The sequence below is a fragment of the Eulemur rufifrons genome, chromosome 7 (assembly GCF_041146395.1).
Source record: "Eulemur rufifrons isolate Redbay chromosome 7, OSU_ERuf_1, whole genome shotgun sequence".
Lineage (NCBI taxonomy): Eukaryota > Metazoa > Chordata > Mammalia > Primates > Lemuridae > Eulemur > Eulemur rufifrons.
Genome location: NC_090989.1, coordinates 90,262,308 through 90,282,638, shown reverse-complemented (window position 1 = coordinate 90,282,638; position 20,331 = coordinate 90,262,308). Strand labels below are relative to the sequence as shown.

At 43.0% G+C, this 20,331-nt stretch overlaps 1 protein-coding gene across 8 annotated transcripts in view; it reads right to left on the bottom strand.

Annotated features, from left to right (window-relative positions):
- TNIK (TRAF2 and NCK interacting kinase) overlaps positions 1-20,331 on the bottom strand; it is a 365,195-nt gene that overhangs the window by 94,625 nt on the left and 250,239 nt on the right. For all 8 annotated transcript variants that reach the window (XM_069475279.1, XM_069475280.1, XM_069475283.1 and 5 more), the window contains exons 8-10: positions 13,246-13,300; positions 11,136-11,214; positions 3,902-4,077 (exon numbers count right to left, since the gene is read on the bottom strand). In XM_069475279.1, coding sequence (XP_069331380.1) covers positions 3,902-4,077; positions 11,136-11,214; positions 13,246-13,300 — 310 coding nt within the window. The remainder of the gene's footprint in view (positions 1-3,901; positions 4,078-11,135; positions 11,215-13,245; positions 13,301-20,331) is intronic.

The window sequence follows — 20,331 nt, the reverse complement described above, 5'->3', positions numbered from 1 at the left end:
GCAAGGATACTGAGATTACAAGAGGCTAAGTGTTCTGACCAATGTCATCTCAATAACAAAAAGTCAATCTGGGATTTGAATTTAGAATTCAACCCAGAAAACTTTCCAACTTTAAACCACTGCTCTTTCCAACATATCATACGCTAAATAGAAGTACATAAAACGAATAGTGAAATATCAGAGGAAGGAGCAGCTAGTTCCACTGGTCTTCATGAAGGAGGGGACAGTGAAGTCTTCGAGGTGGAAATGAGCTGGGCCTTGGGAGGTCAGTGGCCCTTCGCCAGGTAGCTGGCAGTGGCAGGAAAAAGGGCATTCCAAGGCTCATACCCACATGGGTAAGGCTGGCAGTATTACAGTGCATGGTATGTTCAGGAAACAATGAGCTGTGAGTAGGTAGGTGTGAGAAAACCACATAGAGAGAGAAAGGTGGGCAGGATGAAATGGTTCATTGATTCTTACATATGCCACGCTGAAGACTTTTCTGCAGGCAATGAGGAGCTCTTGGAAGAGCTTTTATGCAAGGGAGGGTGTCACACAATTGTTATCTCTTCTTAGCTGTGGGTTAGTAATGACAACCTTGGAGACATTTGCACACCCCTAAACAGGAACTAAAACTGCAATTCTGTCATATTATCACCAGGAGGCAGCAATCACGCAGTAAGAACTCTCCGATTTATAAACACACCTTGCCTTCCACACCACTGAGACATTAAAGAGATTATGCAACAAAGCTGAAAGCGTGATGAATTCAAATGAATTTTCTGAAATCAAAAATTAGCTTCATACATTTAGATATGTATGAAGTTTTCAGGCTACTTATTTTCGAAGCGTTATTTCGTCAAAATGTAAAAAAACCTACATAAAGTGTTTTAATATTCCACACTGGAAGTTTAATATTCCAAACTTTCCTGAAATGGATGAATAGAGAGTTCAAATTAAGGCAGAAATTTTATCTAATAAAGGAAATTACAGCAAGGGAAAGAAGCACACAATTATTCCAATTACTTCTCTCTAGAGTAAAACCTTCATTTGTCAGGCTCCTCAATTTTAATACTTCACCAGAATTTGGTTTGATTGCTTTTATATCACTGGGTTAAATTAGCATGTGTCAACATATCTTAAGGAAAAAATAAAAGGTTAAAAAATCATAAAGCAATGCAAAGTAAAATTGCTTGATTCTACCAAAACTGGTCATAGAGAGAACTACTAAGAGAGTAATAAGTAGTACTAAAGGAAGCAAACTAAGTCTTTGCTCAAACTGAGCAAATGGAATGAGATCTCATTTGATCAACACCCTTCCTTGGGGAGCAGACAAAAATGAGACTAGAAGTGTGGTTCTGGTGGCCCTAAGCCCAAACAGGATTAGATTCCTTAAATTACCACATAACTCTTGAATATACCTATTTCCAAGAATCTTACTTTTCCACTCTGCAAAGAATGAACACATTGAAAATGATCTATCTTCATGGCATGGTGAGTTCTGAGTCACATTCCAGAGTTTGTGCCAAAAAATGTGAAAACAACCTGAGGCAGACAGCTTTACCCTCTTATTTATGGGTCAGAGGGAAAAAGGTTACAAGTTCTCACAAAATACCTTTGAGTCATCCTGAAGAATTATAGGTCTATAAAGAATGGCCTAAATAAGAACAGCTATTATTTACTGAGTGCATTTTTGTACCAGACATTGCATTAGCATTTTACATGCATTATCTCATTTAATCTTTGCAACAATGCCAGGCAATAGATGTTATCATTGTACCCCCAATCCCATTTTGAAGATGAGAAAAACTGGATGAAGTTCACATAACTGAATTTGAACCTGAAAACAGAGTCTGAGCACTTAAACTACTCTATATATGCACAGTAGAACACAATATCCTTATTATAGAAGTTGGCATCTAAAGTTTGCATGCCTGACACACTGCCCTAAAATATTTCCTGAAAAATTTTGAATTCATGGAGTGGCCCAAGACCATCTTGGACAAAGAGCAGTTGAAAAATGTGTCCTAGTTTTTTACCTTGACCCATCCCTTTTTCCTCATGTCTTGTCCCTCTAGCTTGGGCTGGCCTCCCAGATCCTTGAGTCTGACTGGCATGTTATCCCTGTCCACCCACTGACACCTGGAGATGGGACTCCTTTCTGGCTTAGCCTCACAACCTCCTGCTCCTGCATCTAACCTGATCACATACTTCCCTGCGAGTTCCTGAGGCTAGCTGCAGAAAGAACACTTCCCGGAACCTTCACCTTCTCTGAGGATTTCTCCTCCTGCCTTAGCTCTCTGCTGATGTTACCTCTCCAGGCCAGTCTGGTCTCCCACACTGCTCACTGCCCGACCCCAAGCCCCGTTTACACTGAGTTGGGCTATGGGTATTAACTGCAGAGGCAAAGAGGAAGGGAAATGCAAATAAAAGAAGAGCAACCCCATCCTATGCTATACACCATCCTCCACTGCTCCCTCTGAACTGAAGAGAACGGAGAGAGGTGGAGGGGAAGGAAGTGAGGACAAGCACGTCACCATGTACCTCCCTCCCATCCTCGATCTCTGGTCGTCCCCTCTACTCCCACCACACTCTTAATTCCCACCTTCCCAGCCCCACACTGCCTCTCACTGTCATCTGCCCACCTGCTCCCTGTCCTGCTCTCTACCTGGAAAGTCCTCACTGCTGTCCTCCCCATTCTCCCTTCCTAAGCCCCACCCTTTTCTGCCTCCCTACCCAACGCTCAGCCACCCCTTAAACCTGCTCCCGACCATGTGGATTTTCACCTTGGTCAGGATGCAGCCAGGATGTTAATCTCCAAAAGCAAACTTATCTCCTTAGAAAGGTACTATTTCCTCAAAGATAAACCCTATGCCAGATATGCACGGGGCAAGGGAGAGCTGTGAGAGATAATATACCAACGATTATAGCAGCAAGTCCACAACGTGGTAGAAATTAATGGTGGACTTTATCCCCGATTCATGAGTTAACTGGAGGTAGTAATCAGAAAACGAAGTTCAAAAGTGATTCTGAAATTACCAGTTAAAAAACTTGCCTAATCAAAATTCACTTTACTATATAAGAATCTTACTCATTTCTACAAAATACACTCCCTCCATACCTATCTGTCATTTGACTTTTCTCCAGCTTGCATTTTCTGCCTCATTTTAGCAGCTCACTTTCTTGTTTCCTGATGTATATAGTATTAGCATAGAATTCCTATGCTAGTTAAGGAACTGTAAGCCTTGATTCAACAACCAGGGCATAGTCCCGGGACCCCAAGTTTGGACTTATGTGCTTTCCAATGATGCAGTGAAAAGACAGTGCTGTATGAGAGTCATAAAGAGATGAATTTTTGTATCTATAAAATAAAGAAGTGCATTAAATGACCTTCAGCTCAAAATCTGATGTTCCAGATAGCACACCCGGCAACCTAATGATCTTTCCTATCACTGCAACTATGAGAAGATTCTTTCTGACTGCTAAATAACTGAATTAGAAATGAGCCTCAGAGCACAAAAACTTAAATGTTGAAGCTGTCAGTATAGAAGAATGTCAACTAGATGAATTTTTTCTTTAGGTTTTCTGTCTTCTGCAGCTTTTTAGTCTTCTATACATGAATATTCATTTGAATTAAGAAAATCAGTTGTCATAGAAAAGCAGTTCATAGTATCACTCAACATGACTTTGTTCAGTGCCTGGGAGAGGTAATGTTTTTCGCAGTTCTATTTTTTCATGAAAGATTCCGCTTCAGCAGTGTCACCCCCTTGACGCCCAGAGGCTGTGATCTCAGAGACGGCCCCTCACGCTAAAGAACAATGCAGGCCCATTCGAAATGCCCATGTCACCTCTGAATACATCAAGAGACCAGGATTCATTCCATCTTTTGTTTCTCTTGCTGAAATACAAATGTGCGCCTCACCTTTTTCTCCTCGCTTCTTCTTTGTTCTATCAATGTGGTCCTTGAGTTGAATGCGGACCTGTCGCTCATTAGGTTGGTCTCGTATAAATGGATGCTTCATCAGTTGTTCTGTCGCTGGTCGCTGGCTGTGATTTTTTACCAAGCAGCTCTCAATAAATGACTGGAATTTTTTTGACCTGTCAAACAAAAGAGATGAATCCACAGATAAAATGACAATCCAAGGAAAAACAAACTTGTTAATGTATTTTCTGAAACACTAGAATTATTTTTTTAAAAGGTCCAATTGTCCAGCGTAGGAATCCACCAACCACAAAATAGGTCTGGCACTGTCGTAGGTACAGTGGGGTTCAATGCATCATCACCATCAACACACAATGGAGGGGACATGGTAGTAACAGACATGAAAGCATTTTTGCACAGTTTATACACAGTGTTACACAGAAGACCAAAAAGAATCGGGGAAGGAAAAGACCCCCATAGGACTCACATCTGGAAGGGCTGCTGGACTAGGGAGCTCAGGGGTGGGCCTGAAAGTATCAGGAGAAAACTGCTCTGGGGAAAGGACAGTTCAGGTGTGCAGGCAATCAGTGGAAAACTGAAGCTAGGATGAGAATGCTGTCTGGCAGGGGCCATCGAGACGGGCTCCTTAAATGAGGCAGAAAATGCAAGCTGAAGAAAAGTAAAACCAAGACTGAATGGGTGAGGGGGTGTGCATTTTGTAGAATGAGCGAGATTCTTCTATGGTAATATGAGCTTTGATTAGGCAAATTTTTAAGGGGTAATTTCAGAATCACTTTTGAACTTTGCTTTCTCCGATGAATAACAACAGGATGTATGTGGATCTTTGCCATTAACTCAAGGACTTGGAAATTTAACTTTAAAGGACTAAGTTCACACTCAGAAGCAAATTTATCTCTCTCTCGATAGGCAATATTTCCTCAAAGATAAACAGATAAACCCTATTCCGGAGACTCAGAGGGGCAGGGAGAGCTGTGAGAGATACCATACCCAGGATTATGGCAGCAAGTCCACAATGTGATGCAAATTAATGGTGGACTTTAGCTATGATTCATGCATGTTCTTACTGAAAGTTCCAAGAAATTGTTCAGAGTCATAAACAATTAGGCTAACGACTCGACAGCATGTTTTTCAAAGGCACTCCAGGGAGACGTTGAAACCCTGGTCACCCTCCCAACCTGCCCAGAGCAGATCAGTTTTGTGCTCTCTGTCCCCCTCCTGTGGTGTACTGTGGAATTACAGGAGTGAATACCAGGAGCAAGTCTTTTCCAAGCTTTCCCCCAGGCCCTGTATATATATATATATATATATATATATACACACATATATATATATATATATACACACACACACATATACATATATATGGTCTGCAGGCCTGAGAGGTATTCTTTCCACAAAGAACACAATGGGGAGCATGTTCTTCAACATTCAAACTCGAGAAGGCACTTGTATATGCACCACTCTGTATTTCTGCCCACATCAATGCAGTTTTTCATTTTATTCCATGTTTTTAAAGTACTGAATTGTTGGTATTTTTTCCTCCCTAAGTTTCAAAGCTGTGTTCAAGCTTTTAAAATATTTTACGTAGAAGTAAGGGTCACCTACTGTGCTTGAGGTCACCCCAGGATGAATCAGGATTGGCCACACTGTGGACTAGAAACAGAAACAACAGGATGGACACTCCATGTGCTTCCCTATTAAGTCCCTCAAACCATATCCCTGATTTTTGCACACTGGAAATTCTCAGCAGTGTCAGGATGTTCCCAAGTCATCTTCGTACAATGAGCATACTACCTGCTCTACGTGTTTGATGAATGCATGGATGCATGGATGAAAGTTCTGGGCAAGAGCTGTATTGTGGCTACCCTCAAATCTGTGCTTTTGAGGGACAGAGAGGGAGGTTTGGAGAGTAGGTATTATTTTCTTTCTCAGGTCAATCAAATAAATATGTGGAGGCATAAATATAGTATCACCTAAGGAGAGACCTTACAAGAAAAACGGAATGAAGCGATGGACTCTCCTACGGAATGAACTGAAGGGAATGAGGTTAACCTGCAAACAGAAATAGACAAGCTCCATACAATGCTTTTCTAGGTAGGAAAACCAGTATGAAAAAGATGAAAACAAAACCAAATTAAGACAGAAGCTATTAAATATTCACAAGGAATGCAAATGCCAATTCTCTTTTTTCTGGCTGGCAACTAGAGGGAAGTGCTCATTTTTTTATATAAAGTGCTCAACTATTAATTAGAGGATGATAAATAAAAGAAATCACATCTAACTTAAAAATGAGATCCAGACTCAATAGCCTGATTTTTCCATTCCCTGTTACTGACATCTAATAAAAACCCAGAGGAATCTCCAGATCTCTAGGATGGAACAGTGTTTAAGGGTTAATAAAATCAGCTATCAAACAGAGCTGTCTTTCCAGTCTTCCTTCTGCTAAAAGAGAACCTCAAGAGAAATTCAAGAGAATAACTTTGGGCCTAGATGTGCAGAACTATACAGTGGGTAATGTATCCCGTAGGTAATGTATTCCTCTTCAAATGGTATCGTTTGAGGAGAAAATTATGCTTACTTAAGTCTTCAAAGGATTCATCGTCTCTTATTTAAGTTAGTGTGACCAAAAAATCAATATGCTTAATTACACATTTAATTAAAAGTGAAAACACTTCACCTATGTTGAATATTACGTGACTGTTTTCTGAGTGTTCTAACAGGTTCAAAGTACATGTATATAACTACATTGCTCGAATCTCTAATGGTAATTTAGTTCTGTTTCTTTAAAAATAAAACCCTAAGGTTAGTAATACTAATTTCCCAAGGGTTGGCATGGAGAGATAAATGCCAATGACTGGTGCTTATATTCATTCTGAGGGCACTAATTCTACTACTGGTGCCACCAAACATTTTATATCCCCAGATTTATCCTCTTTATACACTAAATTGTGTTAGAGGAATTCAAAATGCCTGAAAGATTGTTACATTAACTATCATGGCCAGTTGGGCTAAAAGTTTTTGGTAATCATAAGACTCCCTTAGTGCAATCTGACCTTTAAAATCTGCATTGGCCCTACCCTCTTTCTCTGTTTTGGGCTCCATCATTTACTAACTGTGTGACTGTGGACAAATCATTTAACTTCTCTGTGCCTCAGTTTGCCTGGCTGCAAATGAGGATTTTTTTAGTACTTATCTCAAAGGAATGTTGGTGATGATAAATGAGTTAATTCACGTAAAATACTTAGAAAAGTGCCCGGTATCACAAATGCCATATATGTGTGTATCATCATTATTATTGCTGTGACTATGATGACAATGTCCCAGCAAACTCTGACCATTCCCAGGTTTAAGGAACAGAGGATCTGCCTTTAGGACAGGGGTACAGAAATTTGAAGTTGTTTATTCCCCATTTCTGTTGAATCGAGTGAATAAAGTGTTTTGTAAGTGTTGGATAGGTTAGCAGGGAGAGTTGACAGGGCCGTTATTTTCAAGGAGACCGTGCAAAAAAGGCTTATTTTAAAAGTTTGTGTAGTAGTTTTTGTTTTGATTTTAATAAAGTCCAAAGTCCCACCACTATTAGCAAATTTAGTCTATTTGAAGTATTTTCTATATTTGCTTTGTCCTATCATTATTTTTAGAACACATATATACACACATAAGAGCTCTGTTACATCTCAAAACAAAAGAACCTGACAACTCAGAAAGAAGCAGAACTGATGCTTCACAAAATAACAGGAGTGGCTGCAAGCCCTGGAGTACATGCAGGGCCTGGGGCTCCCGGCTGGCTCTCCCAGCGAGGAGACTGGGACTCTGCCTGGACACGCCACTCAGCCTTGCCAGGCCTCCGAGTCTGCATTTGGGGCACAAGTGGTTTGGACCAGGGAATCTTGTATCTATTAATAGAAGAAGTTATATTTTTCTAATGATCTCAACTGAGTGCTGCTTTGCCTGTGTGGGCTGTTCAAATTTAGAGGGCATGTGAAAGGCTCAAGACTGACCATTTTCTTAGAGGAATGAAGTCATCCCTGTCCGTCTCCAGAAACCCTTGGAGGGAAGCTGTGGCCCTGAGTACACTTGCAAGGGCAGGTGAGTGTGGATGAGCAGGGCGGGAGGGGAGGGAGGAGAACATCTCTGGAAGGAGCTGGTTTACTCATGCAGCTGTAATCCACCTACACAGAGGAGACAGGAGGAGCAAACAGTCCCAGCCTCACTGGGCACTTGCTGGTGGTGACATGGAGGCAGAGAGTGAGAGCATCCTTGGTTTCCTCTGATTCAACTGAGGTTATAATCCTCCCAGAGGCTCTTTATTAGGGCTGCACTGCCTGAGTATTCAGTAACGCCCTAACCTCCTGCCTCCCTCATCGCACTGATGGGGGAAGGAAGAGCCAGGTTCCTGTCAGTGGTGGGGTTTCCCTTCCTTCCATGACAACAGGGGGAAGAGAAGTGCTACTGCCTTTATTTCTCTAATCTTAAAGGTACAAGGAAAATAAATATTCACACTGAGAGACTAGTATATGCCTGGTATGTTGTAACTCGATACTGCAGAAAATGACCCTCACTTGAATGCTTATAAGGAAAAGAGTTCATGGCCCCGTCTCTGCAAAGGCACCTCCCTTTGGTCATGTGTTGATAGACATACTGAGAACAGTGCACTTGCCCTGATAACTTATTTAGGGAAAGAACAACTGGAAATAAAAGAATATTTTGGAGTTTTGTTTCTTTTGGTCTGGGTGGGGGATAGGGTTGGAGTCTTCTCCTTTTAAAAAAAGGAAAAAAAAAAAGAAAATGTTTCATTTCTTCCCAAACCTTAGAGTCTATTAAAGCAAACTCTAACTTATTTTAAATCACCCTAGACCTGGTCTTTTAAGATAACATACTCTAAGTACTTAAATATTTTCACTTAAAAAGTGGAGCTCTACTGCAGAGAAATGGGAGCTGTACCAAGTATTGGCATCCTGTGCCCAGGGACCGCACAATCACCTTTATAGAGGCTGGGATCTAGGTGAGAAAGCGCCCAGCCAGTATCAGGGCTTTTGTTTCCCCCACTCACTCTCTAGCGCTCGGTTACTCACTCCCTACCTATCCCTGTGTGACACTGTGGGACTCACACTCCTGAACAGCCTTCCTCGAGGGTCAGGGAAGGGAGCACAGGGTGGCAAGATGTGATGGAACTGGCCTGGCCTCACTGCTCCTATACTTCTCCACCTCCCTTCAGCATTAGCAGTTCTCACTGTCAAAGATTTGCAGCAGAAAAATCAGCCTGCGTTGTCCCAAAAGTCTGTATTTCTCAAACAAGGTCAGGGCAGAGTTGATGTTTTTGGAGCTTGGTCATGGAAACCGACGGGGTAGTGCGGGGGCTGTCCACTCACTTTCTGTGGGGCCAGGCGGGTCGTACAAAGGGCTGGTGTAGACCATGGTTCGGCTGGAAATAAGGCAAGTGTCAGAACCAGCTGACACCCACTTCTGAGTTGGGGAGGGTCCTTTTTAGGACAACCTCTTGTCCTAAAAGGGAGCAGTAGCTACTCAGCAGGGCAATATCGCTGCATCTTTGCAAAAAAAAAAAAAAAAAGGCCAGAAATCTAAAGTCATGCTCTGTCACCAGATTTTTAACTGCTGACAGTTAATACACATATTTTTAAAACAGGGTGTGTGGCCATATAGTGACAGTCAAATAAAACACATCTGTGGACAGATTGTCTTTCTCTGTGGAAGATCTCAAAATACCTGTCCAGCAGCAGTGAAGGGAGAGGAGGAGCAGGGTAAGTAAAGCCCACTGTATACAGCAGGCGCCCTGGAGAGGCTTGGCACAAAGGACATACAGAAACCTAGCAGAGGGCTTTGTAGTGTCACTGTCGCCTCCACTGTCCCCAGGAGTCTGATCCAAGGAGAAGAGAGGCGGCAGGCCTGGGGTGCTGTGCGACCACGTGCCAGCCGTGCCCAATGGGAGGCTGTTGCTGGGGAGAGAATGGTCGTGTCTTCCCACAGGGACCCTCCGGAGAGGAAGGAGGAGCAGGGAAGGCTCTCCCTCCCTGTTACCAATAGCAACGCTTGCTCTCTCCCCTCCCAGGCCTCAGAACTGCCTTCTCTTCTGGCTGTCTCCTTCCCTCTCTGTGCAGTGTGCCTTTCTCCTGTTCCTCCTGGGCTGCGGTGTCATCGCCAGATGACTGGCAGTAGCGAAGACTGCTCTGCGCGTGGTGGAGAGTGGACCTGTGGGAGGCCGCGTGGGAAACGCGAGCGCCCAGTCAAAGGCCTGGTCTGATCATGGGAATATGGACGGAGGCAGAAGGGTCTTGTCCCTGCATGGTCTCACTGCCCTGGATTTGTCTCTAGAAAAGGAGAGAAGGTCACAGTGGTGCAGGAATTGGCTCCACTGCACGAAGAATCAGAGATTCAAGAACGTATTAGAGAGGATACACCATTTCCATAGCGGGAAATGAGCAAGCAATGAATTATAGAATAAGATACAAAGGTCTCAGTATAAGTACACAATAAAGTCAAAAGTCCAACATGTGGCTTGACCTATAGAACTCTGTTCCCCAAGCTTCAGTCAGTCATTTACTATCAACACAATTGGTGCCGCACCTATTAATACCACTCATACCAGTATTCATGTAGTAGTTTTCTTTAAATTCTCACCTTTTAATGTGAGTAAGCTTATTTAAAGGAAGGTTATGTGGCTGCCCAAAATAAGAAGCCAGTAGCTGCTGCCATAAAGAGAAAACAACAGAAAAAGCAAAAAAAAAAAAACCCTACAAATGCTCATGCACGTGCTGGAGAAATCATCTCAAATACTACCAGGTGTGTTTATGCACTAAGGGTATTATTATACTAAGGAAAAGAAGAGAAGTCAGCCAATCTAACAGGCTGACTCTCTACACTATCACTCTCTCTGATAAGATATTCTGTGCTGCCAGGAACGATATCACTTGGGGTTATAAATCAAAGAGCGTCCATGTTATTACTTGGGCTCCACTACCCATTTTAGCTAATAGCTTCTTACTTTGAAGGTGTGGGGATGAAGACTTGCTGTACAAATAGCAGGTGCTCAGTATGTACTTAAAGATGAATGACAGCAAGTGGGAAGTCATTCAGCAAGTCTCAGTATATATTAGTCTCATCCTGTCAGCAGGACCTAGGGATTTGAGCTAATCCAAAAGAGAATCACAGGAAAACCTCACCCTTAGATCTGCAGAACACTGATGACCAAACTCACCACTTCTTAGACTTCAGCCGAGGCGCTGGATTCCGGGGGATGAGGAAGAGGGCTCTCATCGGGTGCATGTCACAGAGAGCTGCAAGAGAGCAAAACAAAGGCCAGCTCCAGTCAGGAGGCCAAACGCAGGCCAAGCCTGTCTTGGCTGTGCACATGCTGCTGCCAAGTGTCTCTGAGGTCACACGTGACCAGCGAGCACGGAGTCAGAAGACCCAACGCTTCCACTCTGGCAAGGGTCTAAAAGAGCCAATGTCTACTTAGAGGCGTCTCATAAAACACAACACATTTCGAACTGATATTGTTAACATTTTCTAATGAATATACTTTTACTTCATATTTAAGGAAACTAAAGGGTCAGAAACCAGTCACCTTTGCTGTAAATAATCATTCAAAGTAAACAACATCAGATGACAACCACAATGGAGATGGTTATTTCTAATTAGTAAAAGCTTGAGCCATAAAATTAAAAAATTTGATAAATCCACAGTCTATTTTCTAATCACTGAAGGCTCATCCAAACATAATGTTATCTACGTAGATTCTTGAAGTCCAAAACGCTAGCCCAAAACACCATTCTCTCTGTTTACAGATATCCCGAATGGCTTTTCAGGTTTCATCATGGGTTTCCTTTTCCTTTTGTGTTGATTTTAAATTCACTGGCCCCGTGAAGACCAGAGGATTAAGTCAAACAGAGTTCGGCAGAAAAACAAAGTTATAAAATATCTCCACTTGTAAACATGACATTATCATTTATAGGGAAAGCACTCATACATTTTTATTTTAATCAAAATATTTTATTAGTTTACTTTTCAAACATCTGGGAGAATTTTTTCTTTGTACCTAGAATAAGAATACGTGCTTCTTAAAAGCCAAAGGCTTCTGTGGGTAGAAGTTTATTTTTAGCCCCATTTACCACTCATTAAGAATGATAATATGGTTTTAAGACTGCACTATATTATTTTTCTGATTCATACGTGCCTATTAGCATTGTCAATGAGGGCAATTTTGTCAACAAACTCTCCAAATCAATCATGCTGCAGATGAAATCCACCAACTCCAGACTGAGAAATAAGAAAACTATGACAACCTGAAGGTGAAAGTCATGAGTATAAGGACCTGTCATGCAGATAAAGGGACTGTTTTGGTCCTGGTCCTGTGAGAAGCAGAAGCCAAGGTGGTATTAATCATTCAAGGATATTACCGGAGAAAATTCCTGTGTGACTAGGAATAGGAAGGGGCCCAGGCAGGGAGGGAAGAGTCATCAGATTGCTATGCAAGTCTGACCCTGAGTGCAGGGGGCAGGGAGAAGGTAGGTGGAAGTGTCCTAACCCATCCTTCAGTCCAACGCAGGTTCGGAAAGTCACAGGGGATTGCCTGAGTGACAGTTGCCTACAGAGGAATCCTGTGTCTTCCAGGAGAGGGTCTGCCTCAGTATCCCTGCCACGCTTGGTCGTGATGAGGAGTGGCCCTAGGGAGGTGTAGCCTCGGTGCCATTGCTGCAGCCAGGGCCTCAGCCAGTCCCACTTCCTGTAGGGGACTCTGTGAGCACATGCTCACGACCACCACAGAGCTGATGGAGACGCCTGGCAGTGCCAGTGCTCCAGATCTCAAAAAATTTGAGAGTCTCAAGATTGCCAGAGCCCTGGCCGCTCTGTCTCTAATAATAGCAGGGAAATCTAAACTCCTAAACTTCAGTATTTTAAGAGGATTGATAGCAATTGAGTACAGTGTTTGCATAACCTACCCAGTGAAAATCAGCTTTCAATGTTCATACATCGGAGTTTATAGTGTTGTGAGTTTGGTCAGTTTTATGTTAGGTAAAGAGCAGTTCAAGAACAAACTACACACTGAGTCTGTAAAACAGACAAGACTCCCCAAAGTTAGCTTTCTTTTGCTTTCCTTTTTTCTCATAAAAACAAGATTCTCACACAGCTCTGAAATGAATGGATTCCTGGTTGATTTAAGATGGCTCTGCTTTCTAAATACACCAGCTTGAATGCATGCAGGGCTCGCTGTCGTGGAAGTAAAGCAACTGCAGCTCCTGGCAAGGAAACTGCAGCCCCCACAGAGAGAACCAGCAACAGACTGCACCCCAGAGGAAGGTACTTACGGGGAGCACCTTCTGCCATCTCGATAGCGGTGATTCCCAAAGACCACAAGTCACTCTGGAAAAGAAGGAAGGCGCAGATGCATGCGTAAATTCAATCAACAAAGGACAAGTTGGTTAAGCCTGGTAATTGCTTCAGAACTGCCTGTGGGAAAGTCATTCAGTTGTCTGTTTACAAACCTATTTCTCCCACTAAGCTTTACAAAAGAAATAGCCTCATTCACTTTTCATTGACAATACCATTCATGGTGACTGACACATGGTAAGTTTTCAATAAATGTATGAAAAATGAATATATGGTTTTGAAAGTTAATTCATCACTTAAATTTATCAATCAACTGAAGCATACAAAACTGCTGCTACATGTTACACTATCATCGAACTACAATTGTCATATAATAAACTTCATGTATTTAAAGTGTACCATTCGGTGAGGTATGACATGACATACGCATACTCCTATGAACCTGTCATCACAATCATCACCCCCAAAAGATCCCATTTGCCCCTTTGTAGTCCCTCCTTCCTGTCCGCAACCCTGCTCCCCTGTCCCTAGGCAACTACTGACCTGCTTTCTGGCACTATGGATTAGTCTGCATCTTCCAAAGTTTTATATAAATGGAGTCATATAACATATGACCTTTGTGTTCAGTTTCTTTCACTTAGCATGTTTTTGAGGTCCATCTGCATTGCAGCATGTATCAGTACTTCACTCCTTTTCACTGCTGTGTAGTATTCCATTCTATGGACATATCAGAGTTTGTTTTTCCATCCATTGGTCAATGGATGTTTGCATTGTTTCCAGCTTAGACTATTACATGTAAAGCTGCTGCAATCATTGGTATACAAATTTTGGGTATATGCTTTCATTTCTTTTAAGTAAATAGCTAGGGGTAAAATGGCTGGATCATATAGTAGGTCTTATTTATATTCAGTTGTTTTTAACTTACAGAAACAGCAATTTCATATGGTTCAGCCTAGTAAGACGAGGACAGGGAGACTTTCTGATGGTGGTGTTCACTGACGTATCTCAGGTGCTTAGAACAGGGTGGGGCACAGTAGGAGGTGCTCAATATATTTGTTGAATGGATGAACAAATATCTTCTATCTTGTAAATGGACTAATATGTAAAATAGAGATCCTTATACGCTTTGTACTCTTTCTTATGCTCAGACTGACTTTTATTCTCAGATCAAAATTTTCTAGGCCAATGCCTCCACTTCCACCTATACAATCTCCATCTCTAACAATATGCTTTTCCCACACTCTGTGTCAATGACTCAGTTGTCCCTAAATATTGCATGGGGGCGGGGACAAATCAACAGATGGAAAACCAGGTTAGGAAACCCCCAAAAGATCCTTGCTGTTTCAGTTTCCCAGTAGATTGGTAAGAAAACCTAATATCAAATTTGGTTCAATGGCCTACATCCTGGTATAGACTCTCACTTTCCTCTCCTTTCAAATGCCTCTTGCATTTTGTACATTATTTGAAATTCTCACTCGGATTAGATAGATCAAAGTTAAGTTTTCCCTGCTATTCCCATCAAACTAATGCCAAGGCCACATGAAGAAGAGAGGTAACTGGAAGAGAACTATGAAACTCAAGCTGAGTCATTCCCTAGAACTAAATTTCTCAATATCCTGTGAGTGACACTCAGGCCTGCTCAGCGTCTGGACAGAGGCCCGCACAATGTGGAGGGGGCTTTCTAGGGGGTCTAGCTTCTTCCTGAAGCGCAATCTGCCTCACAGCAGGAGGCTGGGGCACATGCTAACCTCACACTAGGACCAAGGCGGGATACTTCAAATGTTGCCAGTTCTCAGTTTAACTGGGAATAAGGACGCACCTTCACAATGCACTGTCCTCAGAAGCCAAGTAACTTTTCTGCATGCCTCTAGAAGGCAACTCTTGTCCTTACTCTTTGTTATGTTTGAAGACGTATTCAAAGGTTTTCATTAAACATGCCCAGCCCAATGTTTGCATAGGCCAACAAGTGACTGCGGCTTCCCGCCGCTCTTGGCCCTGTTCAGGGAGCTCATCTCCAGAGCCGATGGGGAAGGCTCAGCCACCTACCCGAGGTTGGCTCAGGAGCAGGAACTGCAATAATGAAAACCCAGCTCTGTTGTACCTGGGGTTTTATGGTTGATAGACAAAGACGCTTGTTTGGGAACGTGACAAAAACACCATGTCACTCCCTGTGCAGCAGGCATTAAACAGGAAACACAGTGAAAATAGTCTGGAAGCGGGGGGTGGGCTCCAAAGGTCCCTGTGCTATTTTGATAAGACCGTCCTAGTTCCAGGCTTTGGTAGTTCTATCACCATTTTCCCAGTATGCCGGGGAACTGAGTGCTTTTGCAGTGTGAAATGAGGCACAAGTGTGAAGGAAGTGTCTGGGCTCCATGCCCCTAACTGCCACAGCAGGGTCAAAGGTCAATGGCCTTCCAACCCAGGAAGCTTTGAACTGGTTTGAAAATCAATACATTTGAAAGGAAACAATGGCATTGGGGTAAGAAGAGCTCAAGGCCAGACCTCAGGTGGGGGAATAAAATGCTCAGAAGACCCAGGCACACTTCGGCCTTTGGGTCTTTGCCCTAGATGTCCTCTCCGCCTGCAGCACCTCCACAGGCATGTGCTGGCTGACTCCCTCCCTCCGTAACGTCTTTGCTCAACTCCTGTGCTCTCACTGCGGACCACCGGACCCTCCCCAGCACTGCTGTCCCTCTTCCTCTTTCGCACATTTGTCCTCCCCAGAACTGACCATATGCCTACTCATCACCCATTGACTGTGTTTTGTTCATTGTTTGTGCCCCTTGCCTCCAACACACACACACACACACACACACACACACACACAGGAATGCAAGGTCCACAGGGCAGGGGACTTTGTTTGTTGATTGATGTATTCCAAGTACACAGAACAGTGCTCGGCATATAGTAGACCATTAATAAGTGATTGTTGAATAAATGACAAATGAAAGAGACATGAGAGAAAGGAGCAAAACCTAAGTGTTCTAGGGCTGGTAGAGTCCTTGTAGATCTAATCCAACCGTTCATTTCACAGACAAGGGAAAGTGACTTACGCACGATCATAGAGCAACCCAGGTTTTAAACAGAGTTGGGTCTCATGCCTCCCAGGCCAGTTCTGTTTTAGCTATCATCGTAATGTAGGGACTTGAGTATTCACCTTGTTCTTTCTTATCAGGGGCTCATAAAATAATTACTCCAGATTCCTACTTTGTCTCCTGGTGACTGAAGGCACTAGCAATTCAATGAAGGTACTGAGATTCAGTGAGGCATCCCAGCATCATGCTACAAAATTGGCCTGAATTTTCTAGAGGCAACATGGATTGGTAGAAAGAGAACAGGCTTTTAAATCAGACAGATCTGGATTTAAATCCAGGTTCCTAAATTAGCTACATGCAGAACGCTGCTCACAGCTTAACTTTCTCAGCTGCACAACGGGGGTACTGTGACATGCATGTATTCAGCAGGTACGCTACCTGGCACACCCTGGGGCTCAAGAATATTAATTTCCTTTTCCTCTATTGTTAGGTGAGACCACCTCTGCCTGCCCAATTTAGTCTTCTATGATTTCCCTCCATCTGGTTGTAGCAGGTACTGTTTATTGGCTAACCCAACATGTATTTTCAACCCCCATTTTTTGTACTGTCTCCGTTTCAGAGTATAGAATAGCTACACTTGCATATCCTGACACCTCTACAGCTAAGGATCTTAGTTAGGGATGTGCCTTGACTAAAAATATGATTATCTGGGGCTACAGCATCCATCTTGCAACCATGAGACAATAAACCAACAAATTAATTATGACAGGGCAGAAAGCTAGAAGCCTGGGTTTCTGAAGACATCAAAAAGTCCTGGGATGCCTGCCTCTAGATATCTGGTGATGTGAGAAACACAACTACAGCCCAAAGCATTCCTAAGTGATAATATATAGGCAGCAATAATTTGAGGAAGCATATTTTGACAGTAAGGAAATGCAGAGGTCTCGCTTGTTAGGTAATCCTGGATTACCTAACATTCAGGAAGTGGGAAGGGTCAGTGAAGAGATGTTTCCTTTGTTTAGTACACATCATCTCAGAACCCCTCTTCGGCAGCCTTCCCTCAATCCCCCAAAACATTCCTTTCAAACCAAAGGTCACACCAGCACAACTACCCGTGCATCCTCTGTCAAGTCACATGACTGGGAAGATGCTGCTTCTTTAAGCCTTCATTTGATAGCATCATTAAGATTTTTTTTTTTTTTTTTTTTTTGCTGGCATTCTCCTGTTTTCCAAAAGGAACATTTATATTCCTGTCCATATATACCCAAAGCTGCTTGTAGGCTACGCTTAACTGCCCATGCTAGAAAGCCATAAATGTTCTTGACGGGCCTTGTTTAAGCCTTTGGATACATTAGCAAGTCCCAAAGACACTTCAGAACTTAAAGACAGAAGAAAATGCTCCAATTACAACTGGCAAGACAGATCACAGGAGACGAGAAAGGGAAGAGGGAGGAACAAGATGAGGAGAGAGTCGGGGAGAGATAAGTTTCCTTCATGGCCGTGGCGTGACTCATTTTGGCAGGAGCTGGGTCATTCATTGTTCCAGAGGTGCTGTGCAGCCTGGCCTGCAGCATGATTAATAGCCCAGGCCTGTATGCATTACAAACAGAACAGAGACAAATTCTAGTGCCTCTGAGAAAGCAGGGGCAAGACACACCATGGCTGGTGGAATGGAGGGTGGGGACAGCTGGCAGACAAGCAACTTGAATAGCACAAGAGAACATTCCTTCTGGGCTGGGCTGTCCAACATGGCAAAGAAAAGCAGCACTCCTAGATGGCCGAACCAGCAACAAAAGGACAGAGAGGAGCGTGGCACAGGAAAGAGCCCCCGAGTGCACCTCGAGGCAGAGGGAGTGTATGCCATGCAGCCAGACAGAGCAGGGCTGGACTCTCAGCTCCGACACAGCTGGCTTGACTAGGAGTAAGCCACTTAACAGCTCTGAGCTCATTTTCTCGGCTGTAACATGAAAAGAATACATATCTTGCAGGGTTGGTGTGAGAATTTAATAAGATAATACATGCAAAATGCCTAACATACAATGCGGTGCACATAGTGGGTATTTAAGGCAGGTGCAGACAGACCCTTAGAACCAGTTATCATCAGCTGGCAGTTCAACCAGCAAAGCCAAGTCAGGTAAGATGGCAATGAGCTCTGGTACTCAATGGTACTCAAAGAGGTCACTAGGATGATGCAGACATAAACAAGCAGCTTACAGGAAGCAAACAGGAAAAGCCATGTTCTCCTTCCTCCCCCAGCCTTGCAGTCTCCCTCTATCTATTGCTTCCTACTGACAGAGTCTGATAAGCAGAAATGGGGAGACCTTAGCCCCATCGTCACAAAGCAGAGGGCAGCGCGGCAGTCCAGAGCTGACGGACAAGAGCTTAGTAACGGCACAGCCAGCAGACTGTACTCTACCCAGTTTGACAAACCAGAAAATGGTCTCTCCTTGGGTAACTTATTTCTTGCTTGTTTATTCTTTTTGAAATGTTCCAACTGGAAAAAGGAAATTGTATGCATTTTGTGTGGTCCCTAAGGACAGCATCTTAATCTAGTGGTAGAAGTTACAGAGAAGGAGATTTTGGCTCAACATAAGCAGACCGTTAAAGATGTGTAATACAAATATATGGGTGAACCATATGAAATTATTGGGTTTTCTTAGGCCCCAAATAGTCCCAAACAGTAGTAATTTCATATGATACATTAACACAAAACCATCATATATGGAGTACTCATTAAGTGTCAGGCATTGTTTTAATCCCTTTGTATATATTAACTCTATTCTATTATAACCTTATAACATACAATTATGATTTCCATTTTATACAGGCTCAGGAAGGGTTAAATAACTCCCCTAGGTAGGGGAGGTAATATAGCAAACAGAAGGCAGAGTCTATTTTAAACTGGTCCCGTCTGACTTCAAAGGACTGACTCTTACGTATTACGTCTATACCCACAAACTACATTATATGTGAACAGAACTAAGGTGGTGAGTTCAGGGTCACTGAGGGTGTCCACGCAGAGGCAGTTATTAATAATCCCATTTCACACATAAAGCAGTCTGAGGACAGAAATCTTCAACCCCCTGTCTATCTACAAGATAACAAAATCGGACCAAAGGGGCATGTTAGACTCCACTGCAGATCAGCCTGCCGCCCGGGCGAGGTGCTGGCTGTGTCTGACTAAGGGATCCTATATAGGTGAGTGTGAACACAGAGCCACAGAACCATGTTTTGTGGGAGTTTCAGTTTCCCAGCATGGCATCTGCATCATCTTCTTTCCGACTGAATAGGGAAGGACCTTTGTTTGAATCTCAGCAGACGAAGGCCGGGACTTGTTTGAGAGTGTAAACACACCATGCTGCAATCTGAATATTATCCTCTCAGGTGACACCCTGCATCGAAGTGCCCCTGCCACTGTCAGCTTGCTCACTTTATTTCCAGCTGAGCCTCTGTCTTAGAAGAGACATTTCCACCCTGCCTGAATAATGCCAATTATCTGTGACACAGGAGGATGAGTACTTTCTCTACAGCCAGTGCGCGATATTCACCCAAACCCTGCAGGCAACTCTTATGTATGCAAATAATCTGCAGCACCTGTGTGAAAAGTCTTATAAACAGAGTTTAGGTGAATAATACACAACATTAGCACAGATCGGGCCTGTGGACAGAACCTGGCGGGAGGGTAAAAGAATATGCCATTTCACTGTACTTCTCTTACTTCGCTGGCTTAATAGAAGAGCGAGGTCTGTTTATGGCAAAAAAAAAAAAAAAAAAAAAAAAAAAAAAAAAATAGTAGGGCAGAAAGATTTGGGAAATAAAAATTTGAAGTTCTCTATCCACTTTTACTATTTGTAGGTAAATACTATTAAGTTTTTCCAGGTTCTTTCCAGATTTCCCGTGTGTGTGCGTGTGTGTGTCTGTGTATTATGGGGTGGGGGAGCAAGACTGTATTATGTATACTGTATTCTAAGTTCCTTTTTGTACCTAACACTATGTCCTGGGATCTGTCCAAGTTCAACATATATGCTA